Consider the following 22,407-nt stretch of genomic DNA (forward strand, 5'->3'; position numbering starts at 1 on the left):
GAGTCCTTGTGGAATTGCGGGGCAGGGAAGGACAAGGAAATAGAATGAGAATAAGGTATTCCGCATTCCTGAAACGTTCGTCCGTCATGACTGTTTCTGAGAATCAAGAAAATCTGGACACGATTTTTTTTTTACAGACTCTACACAGTCAATGACCAGTATAGGAAATGGAGGCCTTTAATTTTTTTTAACTCTGTCCGACTCCATTCTTTTTTACTGATAAAAGCCATGTTGAATGTACTTGGAAATGGTCCAACTAAAAGCCTGCATTTGATTTTTCAAATTTTTTTTTAACTTTGCATGCATTTCGATTATCAGAAATTATACGTGTCACAAATAATGCTGGATTTATGAGTTTCGACTGTTTTACTTTTCTCGTGGTCCACTTTGTATCCAGCACGTTTCGCATTTTTGGATTATACTATACGTCATTGAATTTCCACTTACATTGTGTTCTGTGGCAGAGTCGATTATTAATCCGACAGATAATTTCGTTACTTCGTGACCACGTGTCTACAGAGGCTGAATTTAAAGTGTTATTATTTATGTACATACTGTATATCCATATACATTATATATACACATTGTATATACACATATATCAGGCAGATAATAAGTAAGAAAATGAGATTTCTCGTACAATCACCCGCAAAACGTTGGACTGTTTTTATAATATATAAAAAACCGAAAGTAAATTCCCATCAAGATCAAGGACCACACGAAAAAAAAAATTTGCTTATAAATTGAAAGTATCGGTACGGTATATAATATATTATATTTAAAAAATATATTAAAAATATATTGTAAAATATTGAAATCTCCTAAATATATTTTCCAAGCATAACTAATAAGAATTCATATATAAATATATTTTTGACAAATTTTCTCTACGCATCTTATAAATATTAAATATATAATTCATTTTCGCGATCGTTAATAATTTATATATGTATAATATATATATTTGTAAGATATATTTCACATAATGAATATATACGCGTATATTCGTATCAGCGAATATATTTTAAATATATATTCCGTATATTTCTTTTATATTTTTTATATATATATATATATATATATATATATATTTCTAATATTCGTTTTTTTATTTCGTTCTTACCAATTATCTTTCTTTCTCTTTCTCTTTCTCCGCAACGCGTTCACGCACCGATGAAAAGTACAGTTAACCGAACACACATGTCTTGCAAGTTTATATCGATGACGTCAGAGACCTAGGCGATTGGGGCCAAACGAACTGAACTCATTGTCAGCCACGTACGTGCAGTCCGAGTTCGTTATTACCGTTCTGATATGTAGATTGTTTGTTTTTGTAAAAGAAAAATTTTTTTTTACCAACAAACAAAATCCTTTCCCTACAAGACTAACTGGATAAGTATTACTGGAATCCGATAATTGTCGAAAGTTAATTCGATCTCGATATTTATCGATCGATCAATTATTAAGAAATTATTTTATAGCGTACTGTCTTTCTAATAACCACGCAACTCCGGACTGCCGATTCCCAGCTGGACAGCATTGCACGTGCCTTTGCGAGGTTACAGTTTGTATATCTATATATTCATACGTGCACATATGACTGCATGTACGATTCTCGCTGATAGCCTCTAATTAACACCAATCCATAGTTTAACCTGCTATTAATATTGCTCGGCCGGCAAGATACGTTGTAATTGGAATACATCGAACCGCGTAAATTTGAATTATTCCAAATTTATCTCGTCCGGAATTATATTTTCTAATGTACGTAAAACTCTGCGTAGGAAGGTTTGTGCTTGATTTACATAAAATGTATATGTATTTACTTAAACGAATTACTTTTTATTTATAAATTTTAAACTAAAAATTTACTTTTAAATTTAATACGCGTAATTGCCAATATCCGCCGTTAAATATTCTAACCAAGGATTTCCATCGGTCTCCGAGGATATTTTTTAAATTCGTTCCCTAAATTTAATGTAAAAATTTGCCTTTGGGTTTTTACCATCTTTTTGACTACTTAATCGATCATAATCTCAGCTGAATATACTCTGTAATAACGATATCCATATATTTTTTCACGATCTATCCATCTATCATTCTATCCTATATACGTGTATTCACGCATACGTCAATTTAAAAAAAATTCATTGTCTAATGTAAAACTTTTCATTCGGATTTTTACCATTTTTTTTTTACTATTTAATCCATCAAAATCTCAGCTGAATATACTCTGTGATAACGATACACATATATTTCTTCACGATATATCCACCTATCATTCTACCCAATACACATATTCGCGCATACGTCAAACACATGAAATTTACAAAAAAAAAAAACAAAGAAATCTCTCTCCTCCGATATATTCATTCCATGGACCACAAGCACGTCCAGGAAATTTGTTCATGATCCATCCGGGAAAGGAGAGAAAAAAAAGATTTGTGAACACTTTTTTTTCTTTCTTTTTCTTCTTTCCTATTGTCCCCAAACGGAAGTTGAATATACGTAAAACATCCGTTCGGACGATTCAATGCCAATATACATACATACATATAAAATCTCATTTTTCTCCATGACCTCCCACCCTCCCTTCAAACGGGTGGCCTAGGGGGAGGTGGCTCACTTCACATATATGAATATATTAAACAGTCGCGATTAGTCATTAACCATGAACTCATCACTGTACGGGACTGTACTTTTTAGTAGCATACAATTTACACTGTATACCTGTACTATTATTATTATTGTCACTCCGCATGCATCACATACGTGTATATGTGCTGTATGGTTTCTACCATATGTATACTGTTATGATTATCAGTATGTCATATACTCAAATATACGACTATACGTACAAGGCGTGGAAATTTGTAATCGGCAGTGCGTTGACGTCATATAATTTTTTAATCATTGCACCCCCCTCCCCACTTTTTGCCATCCATATATCATTCCGTTACTGTTACCAATGACTGTCTCCAGTTCAGTAATTTCCCGTTTTATCGTTTTATAATTTCTTTGGTAATTTCGTGTCTTATTGTGCCGAGAACGAATGTCGGTATCTGCTGGTGCTGGTTCGGTTTGGATGGGTTAGGTGCGTTATACGTGCGGGCGCGTGAGTGCGTGAGAGACGGAGTCAGCCGAGTCGGTAAATGTTGCCCGGCAGTCAGTCAGCCAGTCAGTCACACTCGATCCACGCGACCGGTTCGTAGCGTCGAGTTGTCGGCCGTGTTTTGTATTGTCATTGGATAGGAAAACGGGAATTGGGTTTATCGTGGCGCCTGCTGGCACGTCTTTTCTCTGGAGGCCGGAAACGGGAGAGGAGCGTAGCACGTGCATAGATAGGTGGGTTAGGGAGTCGTTGGCTGCGGATGGATGAAGTTGCGCGTGAAAAAAAGGGGGATTGATTGGTGGCGTCGGGGCGGTTGTAACAAATTTTTTCGGGTTGATCTTTTGTTTTTGGATTTTGATTTGAAAATTTTTTTTTACTTTGACAAATTTTTTTTGGGGCTGCGTATCGACCTCTGTCTCTTTCGCAGGGATTATTTTTACAGAAGTGGAATGTGCGATATTTTTGGATTTTTTTTTTTTTTTTTTTTTTTTTTTTTTTTTTTTTTTTTTTTTTTTTTTTTTTTTTTTTTTTTTTTTTTCTTTAGGCTTTGTGCGGGTACCACTCTTCGGGACAGAGTTTGTAGCAAGCGGTGGTCCGTGCTTGCATATTTTTACTGACGTAACGACGCTCGAAGGTCGTCGCGACGACGGAATTTAATCGGGAGTCAAGGATGCCATTGGCTGTTTATAGCATTTGGATTCCATGATTTTCGAAAGATTGTTTTTTGCCGTGATATTTTGACTTTTTCTTTTTCTTTGTATGCGGGGTGTGTACGTCTTTTCGATGAGATGCTGTATCGGCAAGGCGAATTTTTTGGGTAGTTAGCTTTTTATTCGATGTCCATTTTGGGTGAATGTCGCGTTTTCAAGGCAACGACTCGTCGCCGAAATAGAAACTATCCTGGCATTTCGTATCTATTGGATAACGCGTTGCGATCGTAACTGGCGTTACGACATCACGTGGTTGCGCGAACTAAGATCATTCAACGTGAAAAGAAAAGCAAGGGAGCCAAGAGAGGCGACCGATATATAATCTTTAATCGTAAAATTTCTCTCATCCCCCATACAGCTCAAAATGCGCACCAAGCTTATCCATAAAATTATTTGGAAATGATCGGCAACTGTGGAACTGCTACCGATCGCGTATCTAATCCTTACCAATCAGACGGCAAATGGCGACTGTCTAGATTCTCCATAAGACGAACAAGAGCGATCGGATTCTGATCCTGATTCCAAGGTGATGTTGGAGCGTTACGTGATCGGCGCAAGAAACGAAGAAACAAAAAATAAAGAGAAAATCGGCATACAGGAAGAAACGTATCGATAGGAGACGAGAACGTCGAGAGAAGAGAAAGAAACATTTTTTTACCGATCAATCATTCTACCGATCTTTTATTTAACTCTCGAGTGTGATCGCACCTTTAGTCTGCAACTGTCAGATCCATGTATAATCCGGAACTCCTGAAGACCGTGTGGACTAAAATCGGTCAGATGTGCGGTTACATCATGTGTGCCAAGACATACCTCTCAGGTAAGATCGATATACGGATCGATAGATATCCTCGATTGATATCTCGATCGACAATCATTTTTAAATCCTGCTCTAATAATTGCAAACAAAAATTCTCCACAACTAGTCTTTCATTTGCGTCTGATCACCCTGGCAACTATCTACTTCGCTGTTACGATCCACTTAATTAACCGATCTTTGTCCGACTGTGAATCGACCCGTGACGATATCTACTGTTTCTTACGAAGAAAATCGTTACCCGTATCGCTTATAGAATTATTCGTAATATTTTTCTCTCGTTTATGATACATTTACTTCGAACCGATCTTTTACTCTTTTAGCCTATTCCAAAAAACTCATACCGATCGCAATAGAAAATCGCGGATGTCGAATTAGGAAAAAAATTAGGGGCATACAATTCTCTAGCCGATAACACGATGTTATTAGGTTAGGCTGACCCGCGGCTACTTTCACTCGGCGCGAATGGAGCTTTGGCAGCATACCGATCCATTCAGATCGCACGTGTGATACATATAACATATACCGACACAAGTAGTACGGACTTAAAATTGCACTTTTTTTTTTTAATATCGGTAATTTTTTTACCGATCAAACGGCTTTTCTCTCTGTCATTCGTTTTTTTAGCCGTGTGTGTATGGCTTTAGGTGGCGGCCAGAGAGATCGGTAAGTGACTTGAGGGAGAAAGAGACTCATACGCAACGAAGCCATGTAAAAATGGCCCATTGTTAAGTCGTGGCCGTTGACATTGGCTCAGCAGGGCGTAGTTCCGTGCTAGATATTATACATCCCGACAACCGATCTCCGTTGCCACGATATATTGCTGTTTCGAAAATCCCCATTACTTAGTATGATTTTAGTAAATTCTTAAAATTGTCTTTTTCAAAATCAAAATTTTACTCGGCGCCACATTATTTCGTCATATACATACCTCGTATATCCTGTATACAGAATGTGTCAAATTTATGACTCACGTGTATCATACGTATATCAATGTATAACGAACACCCGGTACATCGGTTTCCCAAGCGTTTATGAAATCGTGCTTAGCGAAACGCGAGAATAGAATCGCGAACCTTTTCTGCGTGCGACGAATAAAATTATCGACTAGCGGATTGCGAACCCGCCTTATGTGGGTGACTAACAGAGCTAACTGTTACCTTTTTACATAGTATGGGGCAGCATATGTGAGAGTATATATACACTCATGTAAATACGTATACACAATACAGATAAATAGTATGTAGAAACGCTCTCTTAATCTGGCACCAATTCGTCGTTCTGCCTTTTCCTAAAGCGTTGTGAACACGCCTTAAGAATATAATATGTTGGTCGCTCGGGCTGGTACAATCATTTTCAAAAATATTATTCATGTCCCTGACAATCAGCTGTGCCTGCCAGATATTACTGGGTGCTTCGTGACTGTGGACTGTAATAGATTTTTATATGTATTTTTTATATGCTCATACGTATGGTATATAATATATATATTTATATATATGAAAGGGGATCTATACCGTGGCTTGTCAGACTTACCAAAAGATTGTTAAACGTAGCGTGCGCGCTTTATACCTATAGGTATCTGATAATAACGCAGTCAGCCAGTCGACCAGTCAGCCCCTCCATCAACCCAGTCACCCAAGCAGACTCAGGCACGTATTTTTTGATGGAAACTAGACTTCTACTTTGATGACCCATATACCAATCGCCTGTGCCTTCTATACCCAAACGCGTACCTGACCTATGACCTTATTCTCTGTTAGCTGCAAAACGCTGCTACAGGTCGATCAGTGTGAACAAAATTTTGAACAAACACGTAATTGACTTATACGGTCTTTGGCTCAGATTTTAAGATTGTCATTTTTTTTTTCAAAATTATTTCTTTTTTTTCTTTGCATCATTTTTTTTTATTACATCCAATCAGTCTCGATTGGAAATGCCAATTTCCTGCTTCTGAGAGCTTGAAGGTCTCTCTCTCTCTTTCTTTGACTGTCGATGTGGAATTGTCTTTCGTCTAGATGGGTAAACCCACGCGACTTTGAAGTTCACTGTCACTCGCCTGGCGCTACTAGTAAACGTCCTGTTTGTTAAACGATTCGGAGCACATGTCTTATTGGGTATCGATTTGAGATAGAATGCACGGTTGAGAGAGAGAGAGGGAAAGAGAGATATGGGGAGTGGTTTATTGTATACGGAAAAAAAAATTCATTATGATATCCACGAGAACTTGAACGGTGACGACATGTTACGAAATCACTCGTTGGATACGTATGTGAATAACATACGTGGGACGTATTATGTACCGGTAGACATTTCTAACGTCCCACGTTTTCTACGTATAACGTCCGAGGACTCCCGCGTCGCGATTTATTTGTTTTTCGTGAGGTTTCTGGTAAATGGTATGGGCGAGAGGTGAAGGAGGAGTGGAGATACATATGTACAGTTCGAGTCAAAAACTACGGTCAGTCTACATAGACTGTACGGCGCATGGAAGCTTATAGAACTTTATGTTTAGGTATTGAGGGGTTGTCGCAGGACAATCTCGCGAGTTGTTTTTAACGGGTGGTGGGATTTTTTTGTCATTATAAAATTTTCTTTTACTCGGTTATATACTTGGGTAACGGTTGTCGGATTTTTTTTGGGGGGTGGGATGGGTGGCTGGTGGAAGGTGTGTATTTTTCCTCCGATTCTTTCCATCCTCATGGGGTAACTTTTTGGCTGGCATTTTGCCCGTGTTTAAGAGACTTGGTATTGGGGGTACTCCAGTTTAAAATTTAGGGCGAGTACGCCGTGCGACCCCCTTTTAAACGAGGTCGTGACATCTTGAAAATCCTGTGACCGCGTCTTGGAAGGACTTTTGTCAGATTTAGGGTGTTTCTCTTTGGAGGAGGATAAATTCTCATGAAAATGACTAAATAAATTTTCTTAATTTATTTAAGCGTACCCTTTCTCATACTGTATCGAAATTATAATATGCATATATTAGATAAAAAGTCTATAGCAACGTTAGACATTGACTATCCTATTACTAGACTCGTAAAACAATTCATTTCGAACCGGGCGATCAGGAAGGTCGGTACAGTAGGTATCTGCACCTATATAGGATATACGAACCGGGTTAACTGACTCGTATCTCTCAAAACTGTCGGGACGCGCCTTACGTCGTTCACGACGGCTGAAAGCGAAAACTAAAGTTCGGTCCTTTGCTTAGTTTTCATCATAGCGACACATCCGGGTAATCCTGACGCGATAGCTCTACAGTCAACAGATATATCTATACGTGCGTGGCTAAGATGGCCATCTTCTTGGATTATTTATCCCCTTCCGTCACCGCAGTAAAGGTTGCCTATACATCTCGCTATACCCCAAGGGGTCGCCAACCCTTCTTCTCGTATCTCTTGGCGAAATTGCGGCTTTAACGATTCGTGAAAATTTAATGGCTCTCTCCAATGGTCGTCGTTTCATAAAATCGACAAATACCCCGTCTCGTGTTTCTCCGATACACGCGGTAAATAGTTGGGCGAGATATTTCCGTTGTATTTTGAAAAATGATTTTGAAAAAAAATTTCGGATAATCTGGAACATGTTTTTTTTTTTCCTTAAAGCTCTAAATCACCTAAGGAATTTCTTGGCGATTGCCGGGATTTTCAGGGATCACGATAAGGATCCACGAAAAAGCTTTTTTGAATCGAGCTGATCTTTTTTGATCTGTAGGGTGGTCAATAAATGCCTATGAATAATTCTAGGGGAATTACGAGGTCGATCAAAGGATACTTTGGGCGTTTGGAAGAGTCATCGAATTTTTTTTTTTTCTTTGTTTGATTCCAATAACTAAAAATACGTAATACAAAATCTTTTCTAAGGAAACGCTGAATCTTAACCAACGCGCCTGCCAGGATCCTCTTGCATAATGTGTACATCTGTATATATATATATTTTTCCAAATTTCATAAGGAGCCCATAAGAATCTCTGGCAACAACGGCCACCATTTCTGTCTTCGTTAAAATTTTATTTCTTTGAAATATCGCCCGTGTTAATTTACGCGTTCGCAAATTCACAATAATTTACGAGGGTCCTACGCTCCGTTGGTAATAACGAATCGGCGCATGCGCACAGGTCACTTTCCATTCGTTTATATTCGGCTAACATTTTGCTCCCCTTTTCTCAGCAAGATACAATCGATCGGTTCCAATGAAGAAAAAAAAGATTTTCCATCTAATTTCACATCGATATAGATATACAATGACTATACAGAGACTTTAAAATGCCTTGGACCACCTACACAGGTGTTCGTACTTGAAAATTTTATCTCAAGGACGGTTGAGCATCTTGCGAGTAGCGAATGACGTTCTTTATGCTTCGCGATCTTGAAAATTCGCCATTCAGTTTCGCAGCCTTTGAAACGTCTCTACTTGCCGCCAGCTCTCGTCCTGAAGGGCGCTCCGGCGTCGCCGTGAAGACTCTTTGAAACTGACATTGCTCTATATACATATATATACATACAGCCTATAGGAACAGTGTACTCTAAAAACAGAAAAACATTCGCCAATTTGAATATCTCGTAAAATTAAAATCTTATTAGAAATTTTTTACAACCTCTCATAATTAACACGCAACAATACGCGAGCACGATATTTCAATAATAATTAACAATGTTCGTCAGTCGATAAAATTATTCATTGATCCAGTGTTGCCGTGCGATAGACGATTCGGACTCTGTCGATTTTACAAGCAGCTGAAGTTACGTAAAGACTAGCACGTGCTCCATCATAGGGCTCGTGGGAGAGAGAGAGAGAGAGAGAGAGAGAGAGAGAGAGAGAGAGAGAGAGTCAGCATCATAGAACAAAGGGATGATAGGAGAAGCAACAAGAAAGAGTGAAAGGGTAGCTCTCCCTTCCCCTCCTCTCCCCTCTCCCACCCCCTCTCCCATCGTTGCCATCACTAAAAAAAGCCACCCTCCTCGGATCCAGGCTGTTACCCTGGCAACACAGGCACAGCCACTGGAATAAAATAGGAAAACTGTATAGGCTGAAGGAGGGAGACAAAGAGAGAAGAAATATGGTCAATGACTAAAAACCTAAAAATACCGTAAAAGATGGAAACTGCTAAAAAAGTTGATTGACAAAAATATATTTATCTTATCTTTTAATTATTTATCTCCGTAGCAGTTGCATCCCCGCCTCCTCCTGACCCCACTGACACTGTTCTCGGATCAGATGTTCGCAAAAATCAATAAGACCCTCCCCTCTCACTGGCCTTCCCCTCTCCCGCCGCCCTGCACCTCTCGCACCGTGCCTCAAAACAATGCACAGTAGCCAGGACAATGTGGGATAAAAGATAACGGGAAAAAAGAGGGCGCGAGGGGTAGTGGGGGGTTCTTCCCGTACACGTGGGGTGTCTCTATGTGCAAGTTCAGTAACCAGTCGGTCACCCCTCGCGTCAGACTCAGCTGATACCTCGCGCGCATTGCATACTATTTTTTTTATCCTGTTCCCATTTACGAAACTTAAGTCCGTTTCACACCGTGAAAACGTGGGTCTTCCTTAACGGCTCTGAGAAACAATTAGCCTGCTACCACGTCTTCCCCCTTGAAGGGTTAGAAAAATAGTATGTTTCGGTAGGCGTGTGGGTATATGGCATGTGGCGTAGGTATTTTTATATATATCGTAATATACGTATATCGAGGAAATATGTATGGCTCGCTAGGAAATTCGTATCCTCGTTTCTGCCGGGCACGATTTTTTCCCGTTACTGGAAAATTCCGGACCTGCTACCGCATCACGTCTACCAACCGTAAAGACAATGGGTCTTTTCGCGCACGCACGGGATACACGGTTTATCACTTTTTTTTTTTTTTTTTTTTTTTTTTTTTTTTTTTTCTATGAATGTATGAGCTACGTGTGCCTGTTTACCGTATATGGTATTTTTACGGTATACGTAAGGTATATATACCTTACTATATATAGTGGTAACGGAGCTGCGTACCGTTGGGCCTAATTCCCATTAACACTGGGAACGACGGTTCAGGTAACAATGGGACGACTTAGACGGGAGACTCTGGGATATAATTCAAATTCGTTGTTAATTAATGAGGGGTCGCGAAGGGTCGATTATGGTGTATGGTAATGAGGAATTTAAATATTTGTTTTGGTATCGTTGTAATTTTTGGTGTTTTCTCACTGGTCGGTGATCGGCTACGTTTTTTGAGTTTTTTGATTTTTCATTTTTTTTTTGACTGGTATTCGCCCACCCGATTACCGTGCTGATGGCTTTTTACGGCAGTTGCTACAAATTAACGGGTTACGTTGTCGATGATCGTTTTTTATCGATTTTTTATAACTATTTTGGGCGATCATGGAATTTTTTTCTCTGTGTTCGCGATGTTCAAAAATTGTATTCGCGGAATTTAATTCAGAATCCGTTCACTTCGCATTCGAGGTGGTCCACTTCCTGTCTTCTAGAACCTTCCACGAATTCGAGTCCGGAACGAACTGAACTCATATCTTTCTTTTCTTTTGTTCTTTTAGGTCAGTATGTACGAGTGGAGAAGCTAGCTGGTAGACACCTAGATTAATTTCTATGAAACTACGAGACGAGGATACGTCAGGTGATGGCGGTGGTAACGTAATTGGATATTATTATATAGGAGACTATTTGATGGAATATATATATACATATATAATGGCAAGAGAGTAGTAGGCAAGGGAGAAATGATGATTGGAACAGAGGAGAGGAATGCGCGTAAATATACAGGGTGTCCAAATTTAATTATCATAGAAACAGATATTTTTGAAAATAGGTAAAATTTTTGTCATAAAAAAATCATTTCGTTCCGAAGGGACAAAATCGTGATGATATTCATTGAAATCGATCCGTTATTTTTTTCGTACATTAAATTCTGAGCTGACGGCGAGAAAAAGAAAGGGGGTGGAAAAATAGAAAGAAAAGAAAAAGCGAGTATTCACGAAACTAACCGAGGGTACCCGAGTGCAAGAAACACGAAATACGAAGATCCACTCGGTGGGATAATTGCTCGAGTCTGGTTAGCTTTTCTTTTATCATTGTCGTACGACAATTTCCGCTTCGCGAAATGAGAAAATTAATGGCGACTCTCTTGGATGCCTTGCATCTCCCGTGTAATTCTCGACTTCCGGGTCTCAACTTCCGTTTACCGTCGTTCGTGGACTTGGTGAAAATTTGCGAAATTTCATGAAAGTTTGAAATTAGTATTTTTACAATTTTATTTCACGAGTAGGTCACGTCGCCGTAATTTTTTGGATTTTGTCTGCGAAGTAAAAAATGGTATTTTTTTGAAACTGTCAAATTTTATTGTGTTGACGTTTAATTGCGGGTGAACTATAGTTTAATAAACGAAAATTTTTATATATTTAATATATAAAGAATAATGAAAATTGAGAATACGGATTCTAAGAAAAATCAACGCAATCGTCACGGATTTTTCATTTTTCTCTTAGACTCTCCGCGCAACCGTAACGACGATATCGAAACTGGTCGTTCCGCTGGACGACACTTTTTTTCCAAACAGTCTTTCCAGCGCGATTACGAAACATGAAAATAGGAATCTACTTTCCCACCGCGTGAACCAGTCTGTCTTAATCTAACAATCACAATTCCCTAGACAAAATCATAAATCGATAAAATCAGTTACAGTACACTTATCTGTACATCGATAAAAAAAATTAAAAATAAAATCAGTACCGAAAAAAAAAAAATTGAAAAAAAAATGTATTACCCAAATTTACCATAAATTATCAAACGCTTACGAAAGTAATGGTTACCAACAGAATAGTTGCTAACCACAAAATATAGCTTATATTGCGTCAAAATAATCAAACCACGTCGAGCGTAAGGACAGATTCTTGAAAAAAAAAAATTTCCTAATCACCCCGAATGACTAAATTATAAAGAAAAACATTACTAATGATTTCTCCAAAAGAACATAAATTAATTTTCAATTGATTAACCAAACCACAGCAAACAAACAAACACCCAATCCAAAGACACTTGTTCAATCAGTCAACCTGATGAAACTGCCTTATAAATTTTATTCCAAAAGAATACATTAATTTCCTTCCAAAATCCGTAATAAATTATCGAAATCTTTTTTCGCAACGGCAGATAACACTAGCATAACAGAATGTAGGTTACAGTGCGGTAGGATAGCCAAGCCACAGCGAGCAACCGAGCAGCCGAGCAGGCAGGCAGCTGACGCGGCGGAATCAATATTGTCATGTATATAGATATATTAAAGAAATAGATATCGTGACGTAGGCGCGTACTGTACGGTTGCTAACGAGTCACCCGTTATACAGCCAATCTCTCTGTTATGTCTTCCATGGCCGTGGCTAACCCATTGATCGTCGTATGACTTTCTCCCTCTCGGTCCGTAACGATATAGTCGAAGGAAGGAAAAAAAAAATTTTAGCATTAAAATAAAAAATTAACATCGTTTACTTATTTACGAGTTTTTTTTTTAATTAACAACTTTTTTTTAGTATTTTGTAAATAACCTGGTTTACTGGCTGCACCAGCACCTACTGGCTGTCAGCAGATCCCGGATCACTACTATGGGCTCAGGGCTGGGATCGTTGCCAACTATATTTTTGGGTGTGTTTGTATATATATATATATATTTTAGGGACATTCGTATACGAATGATCGACAATGATGAATCATGCGCGAGAGTGTGGACAGTACCTAAAATTAGTCTTTCTCGAATTTCGAAATAGTACTTTTATATTTATTGGCAATTTTCATAAGGGTATATCTGGGATAATTATGTAATCTATAATAAATCTATATAGTAATTTTCAATTATCCGTATCTCTGACCGATCAGTGAAAGTTACTAGACTTTCGTACAAAATTCTGTATACACTACGTGTAATACGATATATTTTTTTAAAAAATATATTACATTATATTTACTAATTTAAAAAACAAAACCCAATCCGTGTATGAAATAGATACTCTACGAAAACATCGGACTATACAAAGAGATCGTTAGGTCTGACAGATAAAAAAAAAATACCCGATAGGCTTATCAGGATGTTTAAAAAAAAAAGTACCGAATGATAGATAAAGATTTATTTATCATCAATATCCAAATATATCATTTTTCACGTATCGTCTGTCCATAATCGATCGCAGTAAAAAATATTTGAATTTTTTTGACGTTTCAACGTCAACACGCTGCATCGCCACGTGCATTCAGCAATGCACGTATCGTTTAGCCAGTCTAATTAAATTATCGAAATACAGTGAACCAGTAATAAGATCAGTGTTGCCAACGTGGACGGTCGGTACGATGACGTCATACAACAGAGATTCTCCCTAACGCAATAAGACGTACCAAAGACAGTCCATAGTGACGTTCAGGTACTGCATATCGGCAAGGTCTACCAACTCCATCACGGCCATTGAGTCTGTCGACGCAGTCGTGCCAACCTAACCTCACTTACCCAGCATGGCAACCTAACCAATCTGCGTGCCATCTCGACTCCCATAAGAAAAGTGCTCGACCACCAGACCAAGTAGCCTTGGGTATCCAGCAGCTAGCCTTTATTTACCCCCAGGTCGCCATACGGTAGATAAGGGGCCCTGGGCAAAAGTGTGGTCAGCGATAAAAGCCTGAACCGACTGTCTGAACCGCCAGGCCCTGGTAATCCTGAGACGTTGCTCAATGCTAAACGGGGGTACCCTTATGGCTGATGAGGCGAAGGATACTAGAGGAGAGTAATAGGGATCCAAGTTGATGGTCCAGGAAGGCTGTAAACGTAGGTTAGGTATCTTTTCAGTATTTATATACCGAGTGCTGTATATATAGCAATGCTGTACTCTATATAGAATATGATAAAGAATTAAAAAGAAAGGTATAGTCTCGGCAGTGCATCAGGGCGTCGCGACGCCTATTCACCCTCTCGTACCGTCCTAGGTATCACGTGTATATATATGCAGAGGTAGCGTCGTGCCCGCCGATTGGCGAGCCACGCGGTGGTGTAGTGGGGAGAAAGTGAGGCCGGCGACGCCGGAGGGACGTCGGTGGGACGTGGGAGGGACGCGTCGCTCTTGCACCAAGTAGCGAAGTCGCGCTCCGCTTCAGATCGTTTCGGCCCGCGAGCCAGTGCACGTTTCAGGCTCTTTAGGAATCCTCGTGAGGTGGGTGACTGGGCCTCTCATAACTTGATGCACTTTTTTGGTGCACTAGCTTGCACTTTGCACCGCGGGTTTTCGTGATCGGGTGTCGCGTGGTTATATTTTTTTTTTTTTGAGATTTTTTATCGAGTGACTTTGACTCTTTTTTGTTTTGAAAAAAAAAAAAAAATTTTATGAGACCCTGCTGCAGTCTTGTATATCGCTGCATTCTTGGGTCGCTGGTGTCACGTGACAGAAGTGCATTGTTGTTCCGATAACGGGTTGGGTGCATGTTTCACGTGTGCTGGAATTACGGACGGTGACTATGATCAGGTGACAGGAGCACGTTTCTTGCTGGGATATATGCACAGGAAGATTGTGCCTGTTGTTGTTGTCATACTGGACTCGTAAGGAAGGTACTGTTTTTTTTTTGTATATAGATTTTTTTGTTGTGGTTGTTGATTGGGATAGGGGGGGATCCGATTGGCTGATTGCTCCGAGAAAATTTTCTTCTAGTGGTACCACCGGGTATATTTGAATGCACGTTAATTCTGGTGACTGAGCGGGTTTCTTGCGATGTATTTTCAGTTGTTGTTTTTCTTTTTGTCGCGCAATCGTGACTTTGCCCTAATTAAGATCGGACGATCCTTCTCCTTGCAGAAGTTACGAGGACGTGAAATTTTGTTGTTGTTGTTGTTCCGTAAGGTGATTTTCTTTGCACGCCGAAGGAAAATTGAAATTGAGTGCCGCTTCGTAGCGATGGTCAATTGGGTCGGTTACCGATCGCCAACCTTTTCTTGGTCGAGAAAAAGAGAGGAAAGAAAAAAAAAAGAAAGCAGGACGCCGTCGTAACCGACCCGTTACCAGGTGAAAGAGCACAGAGCCAGAGCATGAAACTCAGTGACTCAGAGTTCAAGTATCTTCTGTACGGAGACGCGTGACGGGCCTTTCTTTTTCTTTTTGGTTTCTTTCTCTTTTATCTTTCTTCCTCTTGTTCATCTCTCTCTCTCTCTCTCTCTCTCTCCTTCTGTCGTCATCGGTTTCAGCGATGCTCGGTAACGCAGTGCTGGATTCTCGAGATCCCGTTGTGGAAAAACAAAGGAGCCCGATAGATTATTTCTTTCTTTCTCGTACTCGTGAAGTCGATTGGAAACAACAGAGAGCAAGATAAAATACGTACGAAGATAGAGCACGAGTAAGCATACCGTAATGATAGGCGGATTCGAGTGAATCGTATGGAAATACCAAGTGAACTGTTACCGCTCTTGTTATCTACGATGTGACGAATTTCTTTTTTTTTTTTGTTAAACTTTTTTTTTTCATAAACTTGTACCAAGCATCAGGGGAAAAAGTGAAGCTTTCAATTTATAAACTTCTCCATTACGTTCGCCTATGGTGCTCGGGTCGACGAAACAGCTGTTGCGTTGAAGATTCGTCCTAAAAATATCCTGACCTCTCGTATCAATCTTCTCGTATTTACGCATCCTAATCGTCATGATCATCGTTATCAATTCTTGAGTGGTCTTCTGCGAAGCTTAATGAATTTGATGCTTCTCCCACGAAAAAGTCGTATAGATGAAATATAATTTTAAAATATTTTTTGATTATATATTGTATAGTATATTTTCAATATACAAACAGATATATATGTATATATACCTATATATAGATATATATATACTGTATATGCGCAGAGTACTGTCTTATACCTAAAATGTACTTTAAATATATACTTTGCATATATTCGCGATATATATTTAAGATATACATGATATATCTTTTTTTTTTACTATATTCTACCGATTTAATATTTTTTTGGAGATTTTTTCAAATTTAATTCAAATCTGTCACCAAATTGAATTCGCGGTTTAAGGATGTCACGTGGCTCTGACACTTCTTTGTATTCCCTATCAGAATAGGCTTTCCTTTAGTATAGTGGGAATAGCAACAAATACAGATATAGCGGGTGACACGTTTTACCACAAAATAGGTAAACCTCAGGAAATCTAATCGCTAAATTAACTTCCGTCACTGTGAGCACAGTCGCGACCGTCACGAAAATTTTATTCTGCCCGTACCACGTGACTTCCCGCACAAACTTAATACGTAGCAATGGACTTTGCTCCATTTTGAACTATGCTCCAAATTAAATTAACACACTTTCGTAACGCATGTACACGTCATTTTAAAAGCGGCTGGCCGTCACTCCTAACACGTGTACTGAAAATGTAGATTCCGTTGAAAATAAAAAATAAATAACAAAAATCGTCCTCTGTCGTTACAAAAACCTGTAAATTCAAAAGAAAAAGACGACAAAAATTATTGCATTAGTTATCAAAAATTGTCTGGCGTCCAAACCAAACTTGCACGGCCCTGTAGCGACAATGGACGAAAATTTATCTCCAACACAGATCTAAACTGTACAATGCCTCCAGACCCTACATAAATACCCACCCGGTATATATATAAATGATGCCGAGGACCAATGAAAGTACAGATATATCCCGTTTCAGCTGGATCCTATTGCATTATCATAAAGACCAATAAGCCTCAAGTCGGTGACTAACGCTTTGGTTTTTTTTTTTCGATTCGTAATGAATTAAAATATACGAACATCCGGTTCCGGTTTAACTTTTTTTTTTCTTTTTCATTATCATAAAATATATTTTTTTCTGTCATTTTAATTCCTAATCAATTGTCAGACTGTTTGTTACATTTTTTTTTAATTTTCGTCATCCGGTTCCTTTGATAGTGGGCTCGTGAGAATGGCGGGAATTTTGAGAAAGCTCTCTTTACCATTTTCCATCCTCTTGACAGGTCAAGGTCTTCGGGGACTTCAAAGGGGCCACTTTGGCTTAGTGCGGAAAGTCGACGTGGCGGCTTGAATTAATGACGTCGACTTGGTTACCTTCCGGTCTGAGATTTTTCGTTGTATATATATATATATATATATATATACACACACAGGCATGTTACGTATGCTTAAATATATACATACAGGGTGTCCAACTTAATTGGTTCACTCTGTATGTGTATATAGAGTTCGTAAAAGTCCAATTTGGCTATAAAATAAACTGGGTGGCATGTATCCTCTATTAATTAACGTCCTGACCTCTAATTAATTAGTATCACCTTATGACCTGCGATACCCGATTAATAATACGAAAAAAAGTGTATTAATTAAAAATTTTTATCGTACAACAGAGCGAACGTTGAACTTTGAAAAGTGAATGACTATATTGTTAATAGAAATTTTATCCAGCTGTCTTTATAAATTTTTTTTTATATTTTATTAATGATCTTTATATTTTTATCCGCGACCTGGTCGATTCTTACAAATAGACCGTTTGTCTCCCTTCCGTCATAATTACAGTACGGATCGACCAGTCCATCACGAATAGCATTGTCAGTGGGCTTAAAAGCTTCTAGAAATAAATACGTCGCGTAACGCGATGTTCCGAAGATAAAGTGTTTTCCAATTTTCCTTGATTTTTTGGCCTCGCGCCAAAGCACAGTCGCTATTAGAAGATCGTCCATCATTTCTTGGCTGCTTCCTAAATGAGAAATATATATATATATATATACATATATGTAGTTGCCCGTTCACCAAAAACCTTACAGTGGTTTTCACGATCAATAATGGTGAATGATTCATAATTTTTGTTAAAAAAAAAAAAAAAATTTTAATGCAATAAAAATTGGCTCTGGTATAAAATTTTTTGAGCTTTATAAATTTTTCAAAAAGTTTTTCAACAAATTTTTTTTTCATTTTTTTCTAATACGTTCTTTTTTTCCTGACTCGATCCTTTGGATAGCAGAGGACTCGATTCCTGATAAGGAATTTAATTTGTAATCAGTGCCAGTCCGGTCACGGAGTGATACAACGGTTTAACCCCTGTTCAACGATAAGGCCACCGCTTTGGCGTCTTCATGGGGTTTTGGTTAATTAGACGAAGGAACTAAACCTCCATGGGAATTGCCTTGTATACATTTATTTGACTTTCTCACGAGACTGACGTATATCGATAAAGCAAAAAAAAAAGTTGACAATCTCCAAGAATAATTCTCACGGTACGGATAATTATTTTTATCGAGGAAAAAAAAATGCAAATGGCTGCCTTAGACGTTCTCCTGTACCAGGTCCTTCGGTATATCGACGGGTAGCCGATTCAAGGTATCAATCGACGCCATTATGTACCTGCCAACCGGGCATTACGTAATTCCTAATACATCCCTGAACGTGTAATCAGATCTTTCCTCCAATATTACAGACTGCCGGATGTTCACGTCACTTTTGGGTATCTGTAATGTTAGAACTTTCAATCCTCGTCTACTACTCTCATCCATAATACAAATTTTCAAAATTAACGTACTAGGAACTGAACGTGAAAATTGTATACTGAATATTTAAAATGCTATGCTGAATTTCCGAAAATTTATATTGAATCCAACTATGTTAATTATTGGCTGTGTCTGTCAGGTTTTTAGGTTATATCTTGGAAAGACTAGGCGAAATATTTCACTCAGTCTCATTGGTACCAGTCACCGAGACTTGGACGAACGTTTTGTTTCCTTCTGAAAATAGCGTGACCTGCCACTAGAGCACTTAGAAGCATCTTCGAGGATATATATATATATTGCACTAGGTGTATAACGAAATGAAATAAATCTAAAAAAGAAACATCACGTGTCATAATGAATGTACAGCGTGAATGTACTGTATGACAAATATTAAATAAAATTTTTTTTCAAAACTCCCACTTTTGCAATTAAATAACGATTTTGTCTCTTGCAAATCGATTTCGTGAAACTTTGCAATTTTGTATTCGCGACCGTAACTACTTCCGTAAGAATTTTCGATTTTCGAATTAGTCGCACACGTGACTTATCTTACGTTGATAATACATAGCATGTGTTTACGTTTTCCACATCCGGTACCATATGTGAACTCAGGTCAAGCCCGGATGACCCATCGATTTTTGCACTTGGCTCTGAGTGCCCGTACAAAAAATGGCCTTTCCTGTGCCATTATAAGACCTATTCGAATTAACTCTCGACCTGTGTATTTCTGAAATCTCCAAAGCTTATGCAGTCCCCGTTGCACTCACATACTTAAGCTCGTATCACATGCCGCCACGCACGCATCGCGTCCTGCGTGACCGCACGTTACGTGCTCGAAATATACGTGGCTGATAGAAGATAATACCAATGCACAGATAAGACAGAGGAAAATACTGAAAAATATTTCGTACCGAAATTTGCGCGAAATTCCCAAAAATTAGTATATTACGACCCTAGGCCAGAAAGTTTGATTTCCTGGCCTAGGGTCGTAATATACTATTTCGCTCATTTAGAAAATTTGATAGGAAAATATCGATATAATGACGTCACTGAGGGTAAAAATTTTATTTTCAATATTATATCTTTTTACGCAAGCGAAATATATGGTTGGTACGAATATCGTGTAGGTTGCTTGTTTATATGGGTGCAATGAAAGATAAGGCAGAAATCGACTTCCGGTTTCGACATTAATACACGGTTCGACCTAAATTACGACCTTTGTGTATATATGTATATATCGACCGAGAATTCTGAGGAATATTTTTTTCCGCAAATCTCAACCACACAGATACAGTCTATGAGAAAATTTTGTCTCATTCATTTTTAACATTTGACAGACGATTTGATTGATCCACGATGATCTATTTTATTCTATCGATTGATCGAGCCAAGGGTATATCCTTAACACGTTGATTGTCACGTTGGTCACCCTGACCGGAGATTATTTTCTCGATGGGTCCATAGTGGTTATCAGTGAGCGGAGTGCTAAAATCAAAAATTGTCTTGTAACCCCCCGACAGCATCATATAAATTTCTGGTGGCATTCGACGTGTTAAAAATTATTTTTATAATAAAAAATTAAATAAATTTTGATTTCTACAGTGCGTTCGCGTTAATAGATAAAAAAAATGTACGAATTAATATTTCACGGAAAAATATTTATTTAACTCCATATTAAACATTTATATGTACATACTATCATGCTAATAAAAAATGCACTATACTTTAATCGAAGGGAAAAACATTACGCAATGAAGATCAAAGCAAAATTTTGTCACGGCAACATTTCCGCACGATCGATTTCCCGTTCCGTGTCCTCGAGCGTCCATTGGCCCATAAGAAATCGGTATTGCTCTTGAAACGAAAAAAAAAAGGCATTGCCAGAAGTCAATGAGAAAAATAAACTTGTCGCCATCAACTAAATTCTCGATGGTGTTATCGTATACGTCACTATTATTTGACGTGAAAATATATTCAAAATATATTTCAATATTTAATTATATACTCTTCGAGAAGTATATGCGAAATATTTTTCAATGTTTATTTTTAAACTTGTTACTTGATATCTTTATTTTATATATTCCCTACCCTCGCTAAGAATTACGTGTTTCCCTGTTTTTTCGATACTGCCTATATCGCGCCTTTCATCATTTCCTCCTTTCTTCGTACTGAATAATTGATATAACGATCTGGCTCGGCACAGTTATTTCACGGATATATCCGTATACCTATTGGCTGGCTTGATCGATTCGCGTATAGGATACAATAGTCAGGCGAAATGGCTCATACATATATATGGAAATATAAATGTAAGTATGGTATTTTAGGGTCATATATATGTATATACCAAGTACGTGGTTTCTATATGGACATCTGGTACGTGTCTAGCTCGTATGTTCAGGACCTTCCCGTACAAGGTAATATATCGCAGGTTAGCACGTAACCTTTTGCAGCGCAAAACTTAGGCTTAACCCATTTCCGTGCTTGGACCTTTTACAGTGAAAATATCGAGCAGCTTATCGGTGGCGATATTTTTCTTTATTCATACGAAAATCAGTACACGAAAGGTATGAAATTTTGTATGGATAAAAGATTGGTGTAAAAATCATAAAGTTGCGCATGCGCACTCGTGATTTTTAAATGTCCATTTCGGCAGGAGGCGTCGCGAAAATAATTCTGACGGCAGCTTATGATTATTTCGACGTCGTTGTGCATTTTAGCCGTAGTAAGCTTGCCAATTATCTTTAATGACAATGAAAACTTTGCGTACCGCGTCCCCGAGCGTGGAGACGAAATTAATCAGCACTGACTTCCTAGTTGCCCGCGGACCTTGGTTATACGGCGGTCGTACGTGTTCGTCGTTGCGTGCTAATTGTCCGCGTAACGATCACGGCAATTAGCGGAGTTGTTTAATTAATAATTATAATTACTCGAGGGACAATTCGCGACGAGTATAACGGGAGCTTTATGCCGTGTTAAATCATATCTGCATAGAGAGAGATAGGTCTCGGGTGAAAATCGAATTGGGCTCCTGGGCGGCCATGTTGGAATCTTGTTAGACGGATGCGCGCGCATCCACAACAAACCGTTAGGGCATAAATTAAAATAGTTCATCGGGGCTGAGTCAGTTTCGCGGACACGTGCGAAGTGGGTTAAACGAATTCACGTTATTTTCACGGCACGCGATTCTTTCATTTATTCCACCTTTTTTTTTCGGCTATTCGTCATTCGCCTTATTGGCACTCCTTTGGAGGGGGGGGGGGGGGTTTTAA

The 22,407-nt window shown here is 38.6% G+C and overlaps 1 protein-coding gene across 11 annotated transcripts in view; it reads left to right on the forward strand.

Moving 5' to 3' along the window:
* The window catches only part of LOC107265537 (serine/threonine-protein kinase tricorner), a 62,316-nt gene that overhangs the window by 29,997 nt on the left and 9,912 nt on the right, over window positions 1–22,407 (forward strand). Inside the window, exons 1-2 of one of the 11 annotated variants that reach the window (XM_015735105.2) lie at window positions 3,175–3,345; window positions 4,181–4,642. The exons of 5 other annotated variants lie outside the window; for them this stretch is intronic. In XM_015735105.2, the coding sequence (XP_015590591.1) occupies window positions 4,555–4,642 (88 nt within the window). In that variant the 5' untranslated portion in view covers window positions 3,175–3,345; window positions 4,181–4,554. Of the gene's footprint in view, window positions 1–3,174; window positions 3,346–4,180; window positions 4,643–11,197; window positions 11,265–13,156; window positions 13,269–14,846; window positions 15,211–22,407 lie in introns of those variants that run through there. 5 more of the 11 variants (XM_015735108.2, XM_015735107.2, XM_015735109.2 and 2 more) reach the window with 5 other exon arrangements.

This window comes from Cephus cinctus, unplaced genomic scaffold, assembly GCF_000341935.2.
Source record: "Cephus cinctus unplaced genomic scaffold, Ccin1 Ccin1_scaffold0228, whole genome shotgun sequence".
Classification (NCBI taxonomy): Eukaryota; Metazoa; Arthropoda; class Insecta; order Hymenoptera; family Cephidae; genus Cephus; species Cephus cinctus.